The 18209-nt window shown below is 43.2% G+C and overlaps 1 protein-coding gene across 1 annotated transcript; it reads right to left on the bottom strand.

Moving 5' to 3' along the window:
- Positions 1-2181: 2181 nt before the first annotated feature.
- LOC121585027 (phosphatidate cytidylyltransferase 2-like) lies at positions 2182-17678 on the bottom strand. Its single transcript, XM_045225760.1, has 13 exons — positions 17439-17678; positions 14900-15042; positions 14332-14428; positions 13591-13688; positions 12909-13048; positions 11709-11767; positions 5850-5932; positions 5029-5116; positions 4768-4836; positions 4519-4671; positions 3817-3936; positions 3423-3526; positions 2182-2915 (listed from the first exon to the last, which is right to left on the bottom strand). Exons 1-13 carry the CDS (start codon positions 17502-17504, stop codon positions 2792-2794), a joined length of 1344 nt encoding a protein of 447 aa, XP_045081695.1. The 5' UTR covers positions 17505-17678; the 3' UTR covers positions 2182-2791.
- Between the last annotated feature and the right edge of the window lie 531 nt (positions 17679-18209).

Genomic DNA, 18209 nt, shown 5'->3' with positions numbered 1-18209 from the left:
GTCCCAGCTCTCTTCAGGTCATTGACCAGGTCCTGCCGTGTAGTTCTGGGCTGATCCCTCACCTTCCTCATGATCATTGATGCCCCACGAGGTGAGATCTTGCATGGAGCCCCAGACCGAGGGTGATTGACCGTCATCTTGAACTTCTTCCATTTTCTAATAATTGCCTTCTCACCAAGCTGCTTGCCTATTGTCCTGTAGCCCATCCCAGAATGTGCAGGTCTACAATTTTATCCCTGATGTCCTTACACAGCTCTCTGGTCTTGGCCATTGTGGAGAGGTTGGAGTCTGTTTGATTGAGTGTGTGGACAGGTGTCTTTTATACAGGTAACGAGTTCAAACAGGTGCAGTTAATACAGGTAATGAGTGGAGAACAGGAGGGCTTCTTAAAGAAAAACTAACAGGTCTGTGAGAGCTGGAATTCTTACTGGTTGGTAGGTAATCAAATACTTATGTCATGCAATAAAGTGCAAATTAATTACTTAAAAATCATACAATGTGATTTTCTGGATTTTTACACTCCGTCTCTCACAGTTGAAGTGTACCTATGATAAAAATTACAGACCTCTACATGCTTTGTAAGTAGGAAAACCTGCAAAATCGGCAGTGTATCAAATACTTCTTCTCCCCACTGTGTATATATATATATATATATATATATACACAAACAAACAAACAAACACCAGCAGGGCAGGTAACAAAATAGGTAGCACCTGGTGGCCATTTGTAACTATCCATCTATTCATCCATTACAATAGCTGATGTAAACATGGACGGTGTTCCATCTCACTCATTCCTATGAGAACCTCAACAGTGGCAGTCGGAGCCAGAAATAGATGGTGCATATTGAGCGAGATATACAGTATATATACTGAACAAAAATATAAATGCAACATGTAAAGTGTTGGTCCCATTTTTCATGAGCTGAAATAAAAGATCCCAGAAGTTTTTCATACGCACATAAAGCATATTTCTCTCAAACGTTGTGCACAAATTTGTTTACATCCCTGTTAGTGAGCATTTCTCCTTTGCCAAGATAATTTATTCACCTGACAGGTGTGGCATATCAAGAAGCCGATTAAACAGCATGATCATTACACAGGTGCACCTTGTGCTGGGGACAATAAAAGGCCATTCTAAAATGTGTCTCAAGTTTTGAAGGAATGTGCAATTGGTATGCTGACTGCAGGAATGTCCAACAGAGCTGTTGCCAGAGAATTTAATGTTCATTTCTGTACCATAAGCCGCCTCCAACATCATTTTAGAGAATTTGGCAGTACATCCAACCGGCCTCACAACAGACCACGTGTAACCACGCCAGCCCAGGACCTCCACCTGCGGGATCGTCTTGAGGGGGGAGGGGGTATTTCTGTCTGTAATAAAGCCCATTTGTGTTGAAAAACTCATTCTGATTGGCTGGGCCGGGCCTATGCCCTCCCAGGTCCACCCATGGCTGCGCCCCTGCCCAGTGATGTGAAATCCATAGATTTAGGCCTAATGAATTTATTTAAATTGATTGATTTCCTTCTATGTAGTGTAACTCAGTAAAATCTTTGAAACTGTTGCCTTTATATTTTTGTTCAACACACACCTCTGGTGACAGTCAACCACCATGAACTGATCTCTGATAATGAAACTTGATCGGCAAATAAATAACCCAAATAACCATTGCTAAAACCCTAACTTATCACTCCCACACCAAAAGGAGAATAGTTTTACACAAAGTTCTTACATTCAGGCAGACAATTGTGTAGTAAACTATCAGAAATGGCAATCAAATACATTGTGAAAACAGATTAGTCTTCTATACTATTCCTTTTTTGTCATCTTACAACGTGTAGTCCATCCATTGCTGTGCAGGAAACAGCTTTACCCTTGACCTCCTTTCTGTAACACTTATGACATATTCAATAATCCGGTCAAATCCCTAGTGGTGTTTTGCTCCTAATTTAGACAGTCCAATTCCTCTAATGGTTCTACCCCCACATGATGTCACGTACACCATTTGGCTGGGTGTGAATGAAGCTGTAGGCGAAGAATGAGTGGCTACAATGACACCCTATAGTGCACTACTTTTGACCAGGGGGCCAATAGGGCTCTGATCAAAAGTAGTGCACTGTATAGGGAATAGCATGCCATTTGTGATGCAAAGATGGTAACAAAAACAGCAAGAAACACATGTAGCATGACATATGCCAATTGCAGAATGAATCTCTACAGAGTAAAATGCACATAGACAAACCACAGGGATATAATGGAAGATGACAATGTAAAAACTCAACCATCAACATTAATACAAACAATTATTACAACGAATGAAGCATAAGACAGGCAGGGTGGCAGGGTGAGGACGATACAGTGGGAGTATGTTGACCAGTGCATTAAAACACTAATAAAAAAATGTATGTATCATCAAATATTCACACACATTATAGGTATAGAACATCCTGTATACATGTGGAAATGTCCACCTGACCTCATCGTGGTACACAGATAAAGTGGCATCACTCTGTTGTAGATACTATGGCTGACATGACTACATAAACAGGTACAGTAACTCACAGACGCAACCTGAAACACTGACAAAGGAAAACAGTTTAGGACACACTGTCATAATGTACACACTCTCTCAAAGTCACACACACACACAATGGAATGACCCAAAGGCTTGTGTTCTTTCTCACACAAGCACCACACTTCTTCTCCCACACCTCTAGGGCTTCCTGGTGCCAAGGGGCTGCCCTCCTGTACCCAGTAGGGTGACCCGACCCTGGGCCTGGCCATGGGGGCCCTAGGCTGCCTCTTCCAGCAGACCCCTCTCTGTCAGGTGGGTCTTCAGGGAGTTGAAGATGTGGAGCTGCTGGTCCAGGCGCAGGGCTAGGAGTTGTTGGACCACCTTGGCAGGGTTAGGGCCCCTGGAGACAGAAGATTACACAATGGATCACATACAGGGTGACCTTTTGACAGCACAAAGATGCCTCCAAAAAAGGCCTGGTTAGTCAAACTGGTTGAGGCTGCAGCTCATGTCTCTATACAACAGAGGACCCCCCTGGGAGAGAATTACAAATTATAAACTGGGTGGTTGGAGCCCAGAATGCTGATTGGCTGAGAGCCGTGGTATTTCAGACCATCTACCACGGGTATGACAAAATGTATTTTTACTGTTCTAATTACATTGGTAACCAGTTTATAATAGCAATAAGGCACCTCAGGGTTTGTGGTATATGGCCAATATACCACGGCTAAGGGCTGTATCCAGGCACTCGGTGTTGCTTCGTGCCTACAACAGCCCTTAGCCATGGTATATTGGCCATATACCACACCCACTCGGGCCTTATTGCTTAAAAATAACAATAATCTACCAACACATCAGGATTGTCAGCCAAAGCAGTTAATACGCCTGTGGTGTTCTAGCTAGTTACCTGATGAAGCTGGCGATGTACACGTTGACGAACGTGGCCATGAGGTACTGGCAGTCGAAGCGGTCCATGATGCCACCGTGACCGGGGATGGTGTTGGCAAAGTCCTGGAATGACAATAACAGGCCAGAGGGACATGATGACATCAGAGCAATAGGGCATCAGAGCAGAGGACAACATAACACACAGCTTGTGCACTGTGGAGGCCCTTTGCTCAAGCAAAGTCCAAATAAGTCAATGCACAGCTTGCATGAAACTGCAGAGGATCACAAACTAAGTTGAACAACCAAGTGATTCCAGAAGCATAGATCATGAGCACTGCCAATTGAGAGGCTACTCAATTCTAGTGAGTCCACCGGGCCCTGTAATAACAGTGGTGAGGTGATCTGACAGTCACCTTGATCTTGAAGGCCCTCTTAAAGCCGCTGGCAAAGAAGCCTCCGAAAGGTCCCATGAGGGAGGCAAAGGCAGACAGGGAGATGCTGTGAATCTGGAATGGGTAGAGGCGCAGTGTGGGCTGGAGAGAGAGGGAGAAAGGGAAAGAGAGAGAAGGGGGGGGAGAGCGAGAGAGAGAGAGGTGTTAAACTACAGTCTCACATATGGTCAAACAGTTTATGCAAAAAGAGGAGAAATAAGGAGACAGGATTTAGGACTGTTTTGAAGGCCCTCGGATCAATGTTGTTTTTTGGGGGGGAACTCAGACGGGGTCTCAACTTACAAACGAGGTAGAGTAGTAGAATACATGTGCAATTTCAAAAATGTTTCTCTGTCAGCTAACATTTTTTTAGATTGGTAAATTAGTCTAGTGGCCAGCTATCTAAACTTGTAGTAATCATGGTCGAATTACCAACCAGGGGGCCCCCATTGCTTTTGTTAGTCACTCTCACTCAGATATCATATTAAAAACTGCAAACATTTCTCTCCACCCCATGGCAAAATGTGTAGAATTGCAGCAAACTAGCTTTATAACAGCAACATTTTCTCTACACACCATAGCCAAAATGTGTAAAATGGAACAAAAAAATGTTCTCTCTGGGGCAAGTTAGACCAGACAGATCAGAAACAGAGACCAGCCAGACAGAGGACAGATCATGCTCACCCATCCAGTGAGGGACTCAAGGGCAGCAGGCAGGGCATAGTCCTGCAGCTGGAACAGGTCAGAGGGCTCACAGTCCACCTCAAAACTGTTATGGTCGCTGTTGAACGCCACCGGACACACAAAGAAGCTGTAGCCCGCCATCACATAGGACAACTGGAGAGAGGAGGACAAAGGGAGTAAGATAATTGGACTTGTGGGGAATTTAAAGGAAAGCTTTAGCACTTAGTTATGGCAATGGTCATTTCTTACCAGGATCCCAAATATAACAGTAGAAAAGAATCCACCAATGAAGCCTTCCCAGGTCTTCTTAGGAGACAGCTGAATGGAACACAGTCACATTAAAGAGTGTTCAAATGGTATCCCTTTTGCAAAATGCCACAAGCCTTGGAAGATGCAACATACCTATTACATATTCACTCATATTCAATGACAATAATATTAGATAGGCTCGCCATGTTGCCTGTTGATGTTGACCATAGTTGTGTGACTGACAGTGCCAGTCTTGCTAACCTTAATGAGTGGAGTACGTCCAAAGAAGAAGCCAAACATGTAGGCCATGATGTCATTGCAGATCACACAGGAGATGGGCACGATGAACCTAGACAGAGAAGGAGAGAGGAACTGGTATAAACAACTGGGGCATATTCAATGGGGTGTTACATAAATATGTTGTGCACAGAGCATGTCTCTTCTACACAGTACAAGCCCATGATGTGGACCAACCTAACACCCTAATGCACTTATAATTTCCATCACATGGTTGTAGTGCAAGTCACAATTACATCAGCTAATAGCATTTTCACTCTGAAGTCAGTTCTCCCACTAGAGGTCTTCACGGAGCCACCTGTACCCGAGAACCGATTCGGGATCTGAACGGATTGGTTCGGATCTGATATGATTGTCACTGGTCTCGGGTATGTGTAATTTGAACTGACCGTACAGATCTGAACGTGACTGCTGCAAGACAGAGATATAGAGAGAAATTGTATCATTTATGCTGCTGCTATTGCTTTTCATGAGAGTGGAGCGTGTTGCTCGCCACTCACAAGTCATCAAAGCGGCAATAGGCTACAGTCAGAGCCTTCATGTGTGGCAAAAGTTAGGAGATATCTAATCAATGGAACATGGAATTTAAAAAACAGAATTAAAAGTTAAAGGAGCAGGATAGGTTACAACGACCAAGAGCCAACAGGTAGGCTGCTACTTAATATTCTAAATGAAGTTGTCGTTATTTGTAACTGTAGGATGAGAAAGCGCATGAACTGCAGCCTCAAATAGCTTCACTAACTTCTCCCGGTTGGATGACGGAGACAGACAGGGACATTCCTTACCAGATCATTCCCTCAAACAGGTTGTGGATGATGAGGTGGGACTGGGTCACAACGATCAGCAGAGTTACATGAGTCCAGCCAAACTGACATGGAGAACAGGCAGGGAGAGAAACATAATATACACTGTCTTATATTGTGTATTATAGGATCTCTATGGAGAAAATTGAGATCAAGGAACCCAAAAGTTGATAGAAAATATGATTCAATTACCGTGGTATTTACACATACACCCCATCTTTGCTTATATCTAAGTGTTAATGACATGAATGCCATTTGGCAGAGCAATCCTTACTGATAGATGTGTCATCATTGGTCTGTGGTCTTTGCAACAACACAAACATATCCTAGAACCCCTCAAATTAAAATCTGGACCTCGAAGCCAGTTCCCACTGCTTTCTTTCCATTCTTCCCCTCTAATGAGGCACTGATTTAGACCTGAGACACCAGATGGGTGCAATTAATTATCAGGTAGAACAGAAAACCAGCAGTACTCCGGACCTCATAGGGTAAGATTTGAATAGCGCTGTAGACAAAGCCCTCAGCCCAGTCAGTGTGTGCCATTTTGCAGATCAGCTTTAATGCAGTATGCAGTTTTTAGCACGCAGTCCCTCTCACTGATTGATGTGTTACTGCAGTATTCAGACCCCTGGTCTTTTTCCACATTTTGTTACATTAGTCTTATTCGAAAATTGATTAAATAAATTGTTTTCCTCATCAATCTACACACAATACCCCATAATGACAAAGCAAAAACAGGATCTATAAATTTTTGCTAATTAATAAAAAATAAAAACGGAAATATCACATTTACATAAGTATTCAGACCCTTTACTCAGTACTTTGTTGAAGCACCTTTGGCAGCGATTACAGCCTCAAGTCTTCTTGGGTGTGACGCTACAAGCGTGGCACACCTGTATTTGTCGAGTTCCACCCATTCTTACAAAAAAATAAAAAAAGATCCTCTCAGGCTCTGTCAGGTTGGATGGGGAGCGTTGCTGCACAGCTATTTTCAGGTCTCTTCAGACATGTTCGATCGGGTTCAGGTTCAGGCTCCGGCTGGGCCACTCAAGGACAGGTCTTGAGCGCTCTGGAGCAGGTTTTCATCAAAGATCTCTCTGTACTTTGCTCCATTAATATTTTCCTCGATCCTGACTAGTCTCCCAGTCCCTGCCGCTGAAAAACATCCCCACAGCATGATGCTGCCACCACCATGCTTCACCGTAGGGGTGGTGCCAGGTTTCCTCCAGCCGTGACGCTAGGCATCGAGGCCAAAGAGTTAAATCTTGGTTTCATCAGACCAGAGAATCTTGTTTCTCATGGTCTGAGAGTCTTTAGGGGCCTTTTGGCAAATTCCAAGCGGGCTGTCATGTGCCTTTTACATGTGCCACTACCATAAAGGCCTGATTGTTGAAGTGTTGTAGAGATGGTTGTCCTTCTGAAAGGTTCTCCCATGAACTCTAGAGCTCTGTCAGAGTGACCATCAGGTTCTTGGTCACCTCCCTGACCAAGGCCCTTCTCCCCCGATTGCTAAGTTTGACCGGGCGGCCAGCTCTAGGAACAGTCTTGGTGGTTCCAAATATCTTCCATTTAAGAATGATGGCGGCTAATGTGTTCTTGGGGACCTTCAATGCTGCAGACATTTTTTGGTACCCTTCCCCAGATCTGTGCCTCGACACAATCCTGTCTCGGAGCTCTACAGACAATTCCTTCGATCTCATGGCTTGGTTTTTGCTCTGACATGCACTGTCAACTGTGGGACCTTATATAGACAGGTGTGTGCCTTTCCAAATCATGTCCAATCAATTAAATTTACCACAGGCAGACTCCAATGAAGTTGTAGAAACACCTCAAGGATGATCAATGGAAACAGGATGCACCTGAGCTCAATTTTGAGTCTCATAAAGAGGCTGAATACTTATGTAAATAAGGTTTTTTATTTTTAATACATTTTCAAAAATTTCTAAAAACCTGTTTTTGCTTTGTCATTATGGGGTATTGTTTGTAGATTGCAAAGGATATATATATATTTTTAATCCATTTTAGAATAAGGCTGTAACGTAACAAAATATGGAACAAGTCAAGGGGTCTGAATACTTTCCGAAGGCACTGTATGTTTCCTTGCAGCGCTCAGCTCTGTCACTGCCTTACATGGTCAAGCCAGAGCCCAGAACACAGAGCCTCTAGCTGTGTGTGTGTGTGTGTGTGTGAGAGAGAGAAAGGCAGCAGCAGCAGATAAAGTGCCTTCAGAAAGTATTCAAACCCTTTTTCCACATTTTGTTGTGTTACAAAGTGGGATAAAAATTGATTTAATTGTCATCACAAAAAACCAATGTCCGAGTGGAAGAAAAATACTAACATTTGTAAAAAAAATAAACACTAATATATCTTGACTAGATAAGCATTGAACCCCGAGTCAATACATGTTAGAATCAGCATTGGCAGCAATTACAGCTGGGAGTCTTTCTGGGTAAGTCTCTAAGAGCTTTCCACACATGGATTGTGCCATTTTCCAATCAAAATTCTTCAAGCTCTGTCAAATTGGTTGTTGATCATTGCTAGACAACCATTTTTCAGGTCTTGCCATAGATTTTCAAGCAGATGTAGGTCAAAAATGTAACTCGGCCTGTGCTTATCTCCATTCAGTTTCTTTTTTTCTTTTTCTTTTTTTTTTTTACTCCCCAGTCCTTAACGATTACAAGCATACCCATAACATGATGCAGCCACCACTATGCTTGAAAATATGGAGAGTGACACTCAGTAATGTGTTGTATTGGATTTGCCCCAAACATAACACTTTGTATTCAGGACAAAAAGTGAATTGCTTTGCCACATTTTTTGCAGTATTACTTTAATGCCTTGTTGCAAACAGGATGCATGTTTTGGAATATTTGTTTTCTGTACAGGCTTCCTTCTTTTCATTCTGTCAATTACGTTAGTATTGTGGAGAAACTACACAGTTGTTGATCCATCCTCAGTTTTCTCCTATCACAGCCATTAAACTACACTGTTTTAAAGTCACCATTGGCCTCATGGTGAAATTCCTGAGCGGTCTCCTTCCTCTCCGGCAACTGAGTTAGGAAGGACGCCTGTATCTTTGTAGTGACTGGGTGTAATAATAACTTCACCATGCTCAAATGGATATTCAATGTCTGCTTTTTATGTGACCCCCCCCAAGTATGCAAATGTTTTAATCAAACTATTATATTAATCTGACTATCCACAATACAGTGAGGGAAAAAAGTATTTAATCCCCTGCTGATTTTGTATGTTTGCCCACTGACAAAGAAATGATCAGTCTATAATTTTAATGGTAGGTTTATTTGAACAGTGAGAGACAGAATAACAACAAAAAAATCCAGAATAACACATGTCAAAAATTTTATAAATTGATTTGCATTTTAATGAGGGAAATAAGTATTTGACCCCCTCTCAATCAGGAAGATGTATGGCTCCCAGGTGTCTTTTATACAGGTAATGAGCTGAGATTAGGAGCACACTCTTAAAGGGAGTGCTCCTAATCTCAGTTTGTTACCTGTATAAAAAGACACCTGTCCACAGAAGCAATCAATCAATCAATCAATCAGATTCCAAACTCTCCACCATGGCCAAGAACAAAGAGCTCTCCAAGGATGTCAGGGACAAGATTGTAGACCTTCACAAGGCTGGAATGGGCTACAAGACCATCGCCAAGCAGTTTGGTGAGAAGGTGACAACAGTTGGTGTGATTATTCGCAAATGGAAGAAACACAAAAGAACTGTCAATCTCCCTCGGCCTGGGGCTCCATGCAAGATCTCACCTCGTGGAGTTGCAATGATCATGAGAACGGTGAGGAATCAGCCCAGAACTACACGGGAGGATCTTGTCAATGATCTCAAGGCAGCTGGGACCATAGTCACCAAGAAAATAATTGGTAACACACTACGCCGTGAAGGACTGAAATCCTGCAGCGCCCGCAAGGTCCCCCTGCTCAAGAAAGCACATATACAGGCCCATCTGAAGTTTGCCAATGAACATCTGAATGATTCAGAGGAGAACTGGGTCAAAGTGTTGTGGTCAGATGAGACCAAAATCGAGCTCTTTGGCATCAACTCAACTCGCCGTGTTTGGAGGAGGAGGAATGCTGCCTATGACCCCAATAACACCATCCCCACCGTCAAACATGGACGTGGAAACATTATGCTTTGGGGGTGTTTTTCTGCTAAGGGGACAGGAAAACTTCACCGCATCAAAAGGGACGATGGACGGGGCCATGTACCGTCAAATCTTGGGTGAGAACCTCCTTCCCTCAGCCAGGGCATTGAAAATGGGTCGTGAATCGGTATTCCAGCATTTCAATGACCCAAAACACATGGCCAAAGCAACAAAGGAGTGTCTCAAGAAGAAGCACATTAAGGTCCTGGAGTGGCCTAGCCAGTCTCCAGACCTTAATCCCATAGAAAATCTGTGGAGGGAGCTGAAGGTTCGAGTTGCCAAACGTCAGCCTTGAAACCTTAATGACTTGGAAAATATATGCAAAGAGGAGTGGGACAAAATCCCTCCTGAGATGTGTGCAAACCTGGTGGCCAACTACAAGAAACGTCTGGCCTCTGTGATTGCCAACAAGGGTTTTGCCACCAAGTACTAAGTCATGTTTTGCAGAGTTGTCAAATACTTATTTCCCTCATTAAAATGCTAATCAATTTATAACATTTTTGACATGCGTTTTTCTGGATTTTTTTGTTGTTATTCTGTCTCTCACTGTTCAAATAAACCTACCATTAAAATTATAGACTGATCATGTCTGTGTCAGTGGGCAAACGTACAAAATCAGCAGGGGATCAAATACTTTTTTCCCCTCACTGTAATCGCATTGTGTGCATGTAACCGTACTCCGTGTTTGAAATTCACTGCTCGACTGAGGGACCTTACATATAATTGTATGTGTGGGGTACAGAGATGAGGTAGTCATTCAAAAATCACGTTAAACACTATTATTGCACACATAGTGAGTCCATGCAACATATTACGTGACTTGTTAAGCAAATTTTTACTCCTGAACTTTTAGGCCTGCCATAACAAAGGGGTTGAACGCTTACTCATTTTTTATTAAATTGTAAAAATGTTGAAAAAATTCCACTTTGACATTATCTAAATGTAATAATTTTTTACTTCAGGCAGTAACAACAAAATGTGGAGGAAGTCGAGGGGTGTGAATACTTTCTGAAGGTACTGTAGAGCAGGGGTTCCCACATTCGTTCCCTCAGACCCCCATTACAGCATTGGGGAACGCCCCCCAGCGCGCATGCAACGTCTATTTCAATAGGCACAAGAGCTGTTCATGACAAACTGTTCACGCCCCTCTTGTTGGTGGAGAGAAGATTTTGCAGGTTTAAAGCTACATTTTCTTGCAATTCTATACATCTTTCCATGTCTAATGTTCATTTCATGTGATACTTGAGTGACTCAAACATCACAACAAAATCTATGGGCTAAAAAACATTGAGGTAAAAACGTTAGCTGACATGGGCAAGTTGAGTTGATCTGGACATTTCTGACAAGTTATAAATAGCTCTCTAAGGTATGCAATGACTGACATAAGAGGAAAACTGATGCACAACCCAATTTCGAAATTGCACCTTTCAAGAGTAAGTTGAAAGCAGGAATGGGGGGAGAATAACCACTGCTGTAGATGAGGCCCTGGCCTTATGTCCTGGAACGGACCCAGAACACTGCTGGAGGGCTTCCATGTTTTTAGGCCGGGCCACATCAATAATGTAGTAGCAGCCAAGAGGAAGAGGGCTCATATAATATAGAACACACAAACACTATGCCCAATACACTACACTATGCCCAATACACTACGCAACACAAACACTCACCATGTAGAACTGCAGGCGATAGTGTTTCTTCACCAGGCTCAGCACAAACATGCAGAAACCTGCACAACACCAAGAAGAGAGTAACAAGTCAACGAAGCATTTTGGATCAGCCTGTTTTTAGTAGTTATTATTGTCATTCTTTGCTTTCAAACTGAGGACCAGCAACTGCACCCTTGTAATCATCCTAGCCATGTTTACATCACAAACTCAATCTTTAGTGACGCGTAAATGCCAATTTGGTTCTGGGTTCCGAGGTTAAAAGCCTGCCAAAGTCAGTAACAGATAAAAAGATAATCACATGAATGTGCAGCATTGAACTCTTCATTTCTTACAGTTCCAAGAATTCTATTCATTCCCAAAGCAGAGTAAGAAGACACCCTTCTGAGTAAGATGCTTTTATTGAATCAAACAAATTAGATCAAGCCAATGTGACCATAATCCAGTTAGGACAACTTGGATACGTGAATATTTCTACATCCATCCAATTCACATCCTTTTGTTACATAGGCTTCATCAGAGCAGAACAAAGCTAGCCTGGTCCCAGATCTATTTGTGCTGTCTTGCCAACTATGGTCATTGTGGTGGCCACATGACAAACAGATCTGGGACCAGGCTAGAACAAAGCACACAGGGTTCTGAGAGTTTGTCTGTATAGAACTACTTGACTCTGTGACCTCCTATATTATCTGGCACTGGGGAGATAGCCCGATTACCTTAAAAGCCTTTCCCTGCCAGCACTTCTACAGTAAACGACCTGGCCTGGTTTTGAAATGTACCCAAAGGGAGGAGTGAACGAAGGAGGGATGGGTATTTACTTTCCTCTCCTTTCAGCTTGAGGCACGGAGTCAAGGTGTGATCATGCAGTCAGAAACAGACGTTAGCGAGTCAAGTGCTGTCTGCCTTTACCACATCCTGCTGCACTGGCTGACTGAAAGACAGAGGGTGGAGCAAGTAAAGCTTCCCTCTGAAACTTTTATCATTTTAAAAAGTTGTACCAAACCCTTGGTCAGGTAAAAACTGATAAAAAATGCAGAAGCTCCAACAGTGACTAAAGCAACGCTAAAGGACTCCCCTTCTCCCTCCCTCTCACTCTCAATACTCCCTGAAAGCACTAGATCGATTTCCTGTCTGGCCAGATCAGTGATGATGAAGGAAAACACAAGGAAAGGAAGCTAGTTAGAACTTGAGCCACAGCCTCACCAGTGAGGTACAGGGCGAAGGAGATGAGGCGGTGGTATTTGCTGAGGATGCGCAACGGCTCCTCCCTCTGCACCAGATTAGAGAAGTAGTCCGTCACCGTCTCTCCGTAGAAGAAATAGTTCACACACAGTAGGAAGTACCTGGGGGGAGGATGAGGAAGGGAAGGTGAGGTCAGAACTGTTGAAACAGAACACAGATCAACTGCACTAAGTAGCTGCAGAGTCAGATTGAACATGCACTATGCACTCTAGTCTAGAAAAGTCTGGTGTCATGGTGAACTTTGGGGTTGCATGTGTCTGAAGCCAGTAAGGGACATCATGGGTTCAATAATTACATCAATAATGTTAAGAGCTTTTCACCAGGTTTTTCCAACATAGTGCAATGTGAATGGCAAGAGACCACTGAGCGATCATACTACAAATACCATCACCACTACATTGGCTAAAATCCTATACCTCTATATACACTGATAATTTGATCAGCTAACTAACATGATAGAGTCTATCTGCTGATTGGTTTAATAACCTAGATAAACACTATAAACTGGGTAAACATTACCAAGACCAACAAACCTCAGGAAGTCTGCAATGAAATAAAACATGCAATTCATTATTTCAGGTCAACAAATGGTTAGTTGCAGTGTAACCTTAAACACAGACATAAAACTGTGTGTGTGTCTCACCAGCTCAACGTTCTGAACCAGGGAAGGTGGTAGGAGTGATATACACTGTAACCGATGTGGATGATCTCTTGGAAGCATTTGATCTGCACACACAGCACCTGGACAGAGACAGATAATCCAATATTACTGCAAATATACAACAGATCTGTAATAAATTACTGAGGTGTGCCGATGACTGTCTGAGTTTTAGTATCATCCCTTTGGTATCAACTACATGGTATTCCCCTACCACACATTTTGATATCGCTCTGACAACAGCATCTGGTCTGTGTATGATTCCTCGTTGCTCAAAACCCATCTAATTTAATCATACACATTTGGACGTCTTGTGCTGCGACTATTTAGTTTTTGTGTTCTCAATTTAGTTCCTGCAGTGTCTGGATGTGGCAGCATGCTATCTCCCTCCCAGCAAGTCCAGCAGAGCATTAAAGCAGAGCAGAGAAGAGCCTGTTATTTCCACTGAGCTACACTCTGAACCTGAAACTATTAAGGACAGACAGAAACAGACAGACCCAATTGAATCCCTTACCCTCTCCTTAGTATTCCTAACCCTTTGTTTCTGCAGATCTGTAAGGTGTGTAAGCAATATGGTAGAAGCTCCACCACTGCACTGCTTATTCCTATCCTGAACCTACAGATCTGGAAACAGCGAGGGGTTAGGGTCAAGGGAGAGGGAGCGATTTGGGATTGGCTAATAAACTGACTGACAGGAGGCTGAGGGAAGGGAGGAGAAGCACTCACAATCAGCATTAGCACCATGGGGCCCAGGTAGATGATGATGAAGAAGAAGGAGATCATGGCCAGAGTCAGGATCCCTCGCACCCACCAGTTCTTCCATCTGACAACACACACAGTTAATACCCATATACAGTGTAATCGATTGTGAAATGAACACAGTGAAATGAAGAGGTGAACAATAAGCATCCATATCAGTTGTTTGTGTGCACAAAATAATTGCTGGTCAAGACATTCCTAAAGAATGTCAATATAGGCCTACACAGATCAATATGAGTTCTAGTGAGTATAGCAGGTGGTGTTTCATAAGCATTCAATTATCCATGACTGAACAGCAGGATGTTGTTAGGATGGAGGAGCAAACAGAAGATGGTAAATAAAAAATGCAATCCGTTTGTTCTGTCCCAAATGGCACCCTATTCCCTATATAGCACACTACTTTTAACAAGAGCCCTATGGGACGCAGACATTATGTTTTGTGAAATGGTCATCTTTCCCTTGTTCCAAACAATTGCCAAATCGGATGTTGTGATTACCATGTGAAGAAAATCTATGTTATTTTGGTAGTGTTTACCGTGAGGACAGTCCAGACAGGGCTTTGTTGAGGACCTCGGGGGTGTCATCAGCAGGGACAGGCACCTCAGGGAGCCCTGTATCAGGCTTGGTCTCACTGTCAGACGCCCCATCCTTCTCTGCTTTCCCTTCATTCTCAGATCCCTACAGAGAGAGAGAGAGAGAGAGAGAGAGAGAGAGAGATGGGGAGAAAGTGAGTCATACAATGTAAACAAACACAGCTAGCTACCTATGAGGAATGTTCTCCCACTTCCTTTCTAGGTCAATTTTTTATGTCAGTGAACAAAAACATTGCAAGCAAGCTTGTAGAGCTTTTCTGCTTTGGTGTTAGGATATTCTGCGTGATAAATGTAGGTCTGATGGTGACAAAGTAATCAATATATTTCAGTGTCTGTCTGCCCCCTTGATGCTCCGAGAGCTTGATGCTGTGAAACTGCATTAATCCGGATGACCCTCTGCTTTTCCATGGCAACAGCCACCAAAATGTGTAATCAGGAGACAGCAGACACTAGACTGCTGTGATGAAGTCATCGTTGTCGCTCCCCTCTGCCCTCTCCCCCCGAGCACTACCAAAGTTACACTGTCGTCTAACCTCCTAATAACACAACAGATGGCTTTTAGCCTACACTCTTCCTGTCTTGGTTGCAAACACACACACAGTACACACACACACACAGCAGTAGCTATCAAGCTGATGGATCCTCCAGGCTCGCTGGTTTCCATGGTGACCATATCACGTCAGTCAGGATGCCCTGGTTAAAAATAGCCCCTCCTTTCAACACTCCTGCTACTGAAGAGACCATTTTCCCCTCACAGTTTCCTGTGAGGGAAAGAGTAGCACTACACTCTTTCCCGTTTCACATCATCAGAAGCAAAAGATTCATTCAACCATGTTAAGTAATGGAGGCCTATGCCATTTCTACCTTGTCTTTTCACCTAGGCTACCACATTAATAGTCTTTTGACCTAGGCTACCCACTCACCCATACATACCGTACACACAAACAAGCCAGAAATAGTCACGTTTCCTCTGGGTATAAATAGGTTAGATCTATTTTCCAGTGTCCTTAAACTATGTCACAGTTACATCATTTGACTCATATACAAACCCCCCGCCAATCATGGCCTATTCTTCTAACTTTGGCTCAACATGGCTCATACAATTTCAACTAAAATAAAGTGAGCGTGCACATGACAGAGACACCATGTTCTCCATGGAAAGTTGCATCTACAGTCAGGGAACTCCTACATTGATGTCTGACTCTAAACTAAACCAAACCACAGACAGCGCCACAGGCCTATACCACTAGCACAACACAGCTGCATGGGGCCTGTCTGGCAGTTGTTAACACTATCCTTCTATTCAGCAGTCAAACACAGATTGGGGGTAATGTCAATTACTGATCAAAAACCACAATGCAAGGCCCTATGCCTAGCCAGGAATGCAAGGCGAAGTGAAGGGGGTAACACAGCATGTCTTGTAAGGACACAGAAAATTGAATAAAGCCCCACAGTGGAGCCTGTGTGTCATATGAGAGAACAGGCAAGACACCAAAGCAGCTGGACACTGTCTATTTTTATTAGAACGTATGAACACCCTTGACTTTAATGTATACCTATGTTTCTTTCTTCAAAAGAGCCCACAACTGGCATCATACACACTAGCTAAGATGAGGCCTTCATGGAAGTATATTTGTATGTGGCTACAAATGTGTATGTGGGTTGTCTTTCCTGCAGAGTTGATTGGCCATTTCATTTCAGCCTAGTTACCTTGAGTTGAAATCCAACCCATACATTGGAAAAACTAGGCAGAGCTTATGACTAAATTGAAGGTCGTTCCACCTCAAATAGCACAAGAAAGAGAATTGACACCCACCCTCTCAGATTGTTCTGAAATCGTTTCTGTTGATAGAAACAGATAAGATTAGCATTCCTGCAACATTATTTTCTTGAAATATAATTTTATCGAGTTAATTGATTTCTCAAAGATCAAATTATATTTAAAATACAATGTTGCTGGAATGCTAATCGTACCTGTTTCTAACTACAGAAATGATTTCAGAACAATCTGAGATGGTGGGTGTTATGGCTTGCTGAAAAGACATGGAACGACCCTCGATTTAGTCAATTGAATACGTAGTTAACTAGCTACATCTAGCTACCTAACTTTAGCTGCCCTCTTTGACCTGGCATCAAACGCAAACGTTAGATAAGATAGCTAACCACTGTAGTAAAGGAGTGCCTTTCACGCCAGAAATAATGTTGGCAGCAAATCAGCATCCATATCATGTAGTTAGCATGTTAGCTATGTTTCGATAGCAAGCTAACGTTAGCTAGCGCAAATTAAATTGTAGATGTGGCTGGCCAACTAGCTAGCTTGCCTTTGACACTAGATATAGTTAACTAACCAGTTAAAACATTTACTATAATTATTTCTAGCCACTATCATAATTTGTGGCAAGGTCTCCCTGCATCATATGCATGTAGCGGATGTTTATCTTGCCTTGGCTAGCTAAACGGCAGTCCATTAACACTCCGTACCTTGTCTTCGGATTGTTGATGTTGTAGGTCGTTTTCCGTCGTTCCGCGGTGCCGTAGCTCTGTCATTTGTGCAACTCTTGTCCCAGCTACTACAGAGGAGTGTCTGTTACAGCTTGCCAGCTATCTTACAACCTTTGCTAGCTTGCTAAAGAATAAATATGACCGTTTCGTTCGACAGAAATTATCCTTTGCCACGGATGATGCACTTTTCTCTCACTGCTTGCGTGCCCCTCCCACAGAGTCGTCTCCCGACGTTGCTAAATGGTCTGAGTTGCATTCTGTATCGCAACGTTGCTTCGCAATGGGTGCGAAACACTCGTGAACATCCCTTTCAAATGCAATGCAAATAGTCCGGGTAGCCATTTGATTAGCTGTTCAGGAGTCTTATGGCTTGGGGGTAGAAGCTGTTAAGAAGCCTTTTGGACCTAGACTTGGCGCTCCGGTACCAGAGAGAACAGTCTATGACTAGGGTGGCTGGAGTCTTTGACAATTTTTAGGGCCTTCCTCTGACACCGCCTGGTATAGAGGTCCTGGATGGCAGGAAGCTTGGCCCCAGTGATGTACTGGGCCGTACGCACTAGTGCAATAGAGATTGCATAATCTGTGGATCTGTTGGGGCGGTATGCAAATTGGAGTGGGTCTAGGGTTTCTGGGATAATGGTGTTGATGTGAGCCATGACCAGCCTTTCAAAGCCGGTGTAGTACGATTCAATCTTAGTCCTGTATTGACGCTTTGCCTGTTTGATGGTTCGTCGGAGGGCATAGAGAGCT

Source organism: Coregonus clupeaformis, chromosome 16 (assembly GCF_020615455.1).
Source record: "Coregonus clupeaformis isolate EN_2021a chromosome 16, ASM2061545v1, whole genome shotgun sequence".
Lineage (NCBI taxonomy): Eukaryota > Metazoa > Chordata > Actinopteri > Salmoniformes > Salmonidae > Coregonus > Coregonus clupeaformis.
This window is presented reverse-complemented; position numbering and strand designations above follow the sequence as displayed.

Excerpts from the sequence above, each read along its gene's own strand:
- LOC121585027 (XM_045225760.1), bottom strand. The coding sequence starts at position 17,504 with ATGACAGAGCTACGGCACCGCGGAACGACGGAAAACGACCTACAACAT. Across the intron at positions 4,837-5,028 it reads GACGTACTCCACTCATTAAG|CTGTCTCCTAAGAAGACCTG; the intron begins GTTAGCAAGACT and ends TGTTCCATTCAG. Across the intron at positions 4,672-4,767 it reads CTGTTATATTTGGGATCCTG|TTGTCCTATGTGATGGCGGG; the intron begins GTAAGAAATGAC and ends TCCTCTCTCCAG.